At 48.7% G+C, this 4,510-nt stretch overlaps 1 protein-coding gene across 1 annotated transcript in view; it reads left to right on the forward strand.

Moving 5' to 3' along the window:
- The first annotated feature begins 3,139 nt into the window (after positions 1-3,139).
- The window catches only part of LOC146589457 (epiplakin-like), a 3,137-nt gene continuing 1,766 nt past the window's right edge, over positions 3,140-4,510 (forward strand). The window contains exon 1 of the mRNA XM_085316179.1: positions 3,140-4,504. Within this exon, the coding sequence (XP_085172305.1) occupies positions 3,140-4,504 (1,365 nt within the window). The remainder of the gene's footprint in view (positions 4,505-4,510) is intronic.

Here is a 4,510-nt window from a genome sequence, read left to right on the forward strand (position 1 = left end):
TCCTGAAGACTTTAGCTGAGAAGATTAGGACATTGGCATATGGGAGGGAAGTAACTGGAGCTGTGGGATCTGCCAGACCCTGCAGGCAGCCTGAGACAGGAAGCTGCTGATTTGCATGGTGGGTATCAGCCCTGGAGCCTGGTGGCAGGGAGCTGTAAGGCAAGCGCCAAGCCAGGAGGGCTGTGCTGAAATGATTTCACTCACCAGGGCACAGGACCACAGCACCACCAGGTCACCCCTGCTCACAGTCTGGCTGGAAAACCACTTCCATTGGGGCAGGGCTGCTGTGACGGCATGAGAGGACCTCAGCCAGCCCCTGCTCCAGGAGCTGTGTGTGCAGCTAAGCCCCAGCATCAGGATTCCTGATTAGAGACCAGCTAATGATAGGCTGCAGTTGTGCAATGTCTTTCCAGCACAGGGTACTGACACAACATGCGTGTCCCACATATGTGTCACGTGTTCCTGAGTGTGACACAGCACTTTGCTCTGGACCCGAGCACCACCAGAGTAGGTGGCACCATCAGCCCATTGTCTCCCCAGGAGGCTTCAACTGCATCAGGGTAGAAGAGGGAAGTGAAACTGCTCTCCAAGGTTAAAGCCACAGGATGGACCAGAATCTCTGTCCAGAAAAGAGCCTGTAGCTGCCAGCAGGGAGTCCAATGAGGCAGCAGCTGATCTTTAATTGCCTCATACACCTCTCCCCACACCATGATCCATCTACACTAGCATCAGTCCAATATTTAAATGAATGAAAAGCAATGACTCAGAGGCTTTTAGACCAGTTAGGTAAACAGTCAGATAATTAAGCTGTGACCCTGTTTATTAATGAGTTAAACATATCATTAATGTCAGTCACTGTAGTTTTACTGGAGATGGGTGTTCCCAAATAAATGTTTCAGTTTTTTGTTTTTGCTATTTTGACAAGATTGTGGGCTCATCAGCATGAGATACTGTGGATGCTGAAAGTTTAAAAGGGTTCCAGAAGAGACTGCAGGGTGACTGCACAGGAGAGATCTCCCAAGGATTACTAAACAGATGCAAAATGTGTCCAGCCCATGAAATCCAATGAGCTGAAAGTAGCTGGAGGTTAACATAGAAATAGGGGAAATATTATGTATGTTTCCCTGTTCTTCATCCTTCCCCTGTTGTCTCCTTGCAGCTGAAGATGGAAACAAGACACTGGCCTACACAGACCTTTGGTCTGACTCTGTATGGCTACTCTGATGTCTACTTGAGAGCACAGCTTCCTCTAAAAACATTTCAGACAGAAAAATTGGCATCCTGGATAAGGGTGCTGCATTTTTATGGGAAAGGGCACCTGTTGGATTGACCAAAAACTGGCCACACTGATTATAAAGTGTCAGTGTAATGGGAGAGACCAACTGCAAGAAACCACTCACTGCAAGGTCCCTTAGATACTTGTTCTTAGTCCATTGTTACTCTGTAATTTCTAGAGATACATATTTTTACCTATCATTTTATCTACACTAACAATTAGTTAAAAATGGAGAACGATCATTCACTACCTCCACAGCATAGGCATTAGGAACTCTCTGTGAAAATACTTTCCCCACAATGTGTGATTAAATAATGGGCCTTGGTGCCATAGGATATTGCAGAGGCCAACTCCAAAGTTTCATTCGCAGACATGACTCAACAGATCCATGGAGGACAGTCTGTGGTGGATGTTAGACCACAGTTCAGAGGCAAATTAGCCCAGGAAGTCCAGAGTGCTGCATACAAGAGGGTCCAGCCAGAGGAAGACTCACCCATCCTGTTTCTAGAGCACTTTCCCTAAATATCTGGAGAGAGCACCTCAATGCTGTAGCAGACAGTGCACCCAGCTGGACAAACCCTCACATTGATCCTGCCCTTCTCCCCAGGCACCGGAACTGGTCAGACCTGGGATGGCTTTTGGCCCAGGCCAACCAATTCTCTCCCATAAAATTCCCACACACAGTTTAGACATTAGTATGAGCCAGAGACTGATGCTAACAGGCCAGAGGTAGCAACCTCCTGTTTTGGAAGACAGGAGAGTTTAACAGGATGGGGGTTGAGGGCTATGCCAACCCAGCAGCCTCCAGAGCAAGCAGAGACCCAGGCACATTTCATCTGCAGAAGAGGCATAGCCTTGAAATCTCTGCCAGCTCTGATTCATTGCTGCACGTGGATCTCAGCAGCTCCCAGCACTCATCTGCCATTAAGAAAATTCCCAGGGCCCCTGTCTCATGCCAGTGTGGTGCAGAATCACACAGCATGTTGCTATTTCCTGGCAAGACCTGCACTTGTCAAATGGCCACCAGTTAAGCCTGCTGATCCCAGAACAGCACAGGAGTCAGTACTGAGGGGACAGGAAGACAAACAGTGGCCAAGTTTCCTGCTGACAGTCTGTGGCATCAGCCCAAAAGTGAGCAATGTATTATGTCATTCAGAAACATGAGAGAAAGATCTTGCAGGTCAGAGCTTCGAGGTAGTGTCAGCCTCTGGGAGATCAGGCAGCTCCTTGGCGGGCTCAGAGTGGGATCAGGTTATCCATGTTTTTGATGTTTCTTTGTGGAATAAATGACTCTCACTAGCCCCGTCACTCTGCAGCATGACCCCAAAATCTCTCTGCCTGCAAGTGCCTATGAGGGCCTGGTTGATGCCAGTCCTTTTGTCTGTTCCACCCCCCTTCACAGTACAATCATCATTCTGTTTTCCTGTCCTGAGAGCAAGAGCTTTTGGAGATAGGCACCAAGTTTTCCAGTCACGACGCTGCAGCAGCATCTCTGCGCAGAGAATGTGCAGCTATGCAGAGACATGTAGAGCTGACCTCTGCAGCTGGCAGGTGCAGTGTGCCATACAGGGAGTAAACATACCTCCCAGGCTGTAACTACTTTTTCCAAAAAGCCCTCATGTGCTGTTCAAGGGGGGTGGACATGGGAGACTCTTAGCCCTAAAATTCCTACCAAGACAAGCAATGTCCCAGACCCCACTCCTGGCTTCTCAATGGACTCCTGCTACCACATCCAGGAAGATGCTTTTTCTCCACACATACCATGACAACTGCAGAAGTACCTGTGTTTTACCACATCTTTTGTTTCTCTTTCCTCAGACAAGCACTCTGCCCCCACAGAAACAGAAGCATTTCCCAGAGACAATGCAGAATGCGAGTGGATACCCACAGAACAACAAGAGGAACAACATGGAAAGTGACACGCTTACAAGTGGGCACAAGGAGATGGTTTGGGGTGGCAGTAACTTCATAGCTGGAGTCTTCATTCAGGCCAAGAATAAGAAGATGAGCATCTATGATGCCATGATGAGGGGGATCCTGATGCCAGGCACGGCCCTGGTGATGCTAGAGGCACAGGCTGCTTCAGGTTTCCTCATTGACCCAGTGAGGAATAAGAAGTTGTCAGTGAAAGAGGCACTGACTGCTGGACTCATAGGCAGAGATTTTTATGAGAAGCTCCTGTCGGCAGAGGGAGCCGTGACAGGGTACACAGAGCCATATACAGGACACAAGATCTCTCTCTTCCATGCCATGAAAAAAGAGTTCATAGTGAAAGAGCATGCTGTCCGCCTGCTTGAGGCCCAGATTGCCACTGGTGGTATCATTGATCCAGTGCACAGTCACCGCATACCCGTGGACGTGGCCTACCAGCGGGGCTACTTTGATCAGGAGATGTGCCAGTTTCTTTCTAATCCCAAGAATCAAAAGAGAAGTTGCTTTGACCCCAACACACATGAGAACCTCACTTATACACAGCTCCTCCGTCGCTGCATCCCCAACCCGGACACTGGGCTCCTCATGCTCCATGTGATGGACAAAGGCTCAGTGCTATACCAGTTGAACAAAGATGCCAGGAAAGCCCTGCAGGCGGCCCACGCCACCATCAGTGTGGGTCTCTTCCAGGGCCAGAGTGTCACTGTGTGGGAGCTCCTCTTCTCTCGCTACATCCCCGACTACAGGAGAGAGGAGCTCCTCAGGAAATACAAGGAGGGGACACTGACAATTCCAGAGATCATCACCATCCTCACCACGATCATCACTAGGGCAGAAATGCAAAACAAGGATCTGAGTTCATCCACAACAGCACCCACCAACAAGGTGGAAGAATCACAGCCAGCTCAGGATACACACTCCCAGGAGCATCAGTTGAAAAAGTCCTTAAAGTCTGCAATCATCTATGTAACTGCTGGTGAGTTCAAGGGAAAAAATGTCTCCTTGTTGGATCTGCTCTTTTCCAAATATATCCCTCAGGGGAAGCGTCAGGAACTGCTGGAGCTGTACAGAGCAGGGATACTAACAACCAAGCAGGTGGTTACYGTGGTCACCACCATCATAAACAAAACGGAAGATGCAAATACTGCATTTGCCACAAATGCCAGAAGTTCATACAAAGAGGCAATAAGAGCAGAGGAAAATGGAAATGCCTTTTCAACAGAAGATGCAGAACTAGATAACATCTTAAAGTCTACCACCATTGATGTGCAAGCTGGTGAGTTCCAGGGGAGGCAGGTCTCC

The sequence above is a fragment of the Rhea americana genome, unplaced genomic scaffold (genome assembly GCF_003343005.1).
Source record: "Rhea americana isolate MKP2758 unplaced genomic scaffold, rheAme1 scaffold_456, whole genome shotgun sequence".
NCBI lineage: Eukaryota > Metazoa > Chordata > Aves > Rheiformes > Rheidae > Rhea > Rhea americana.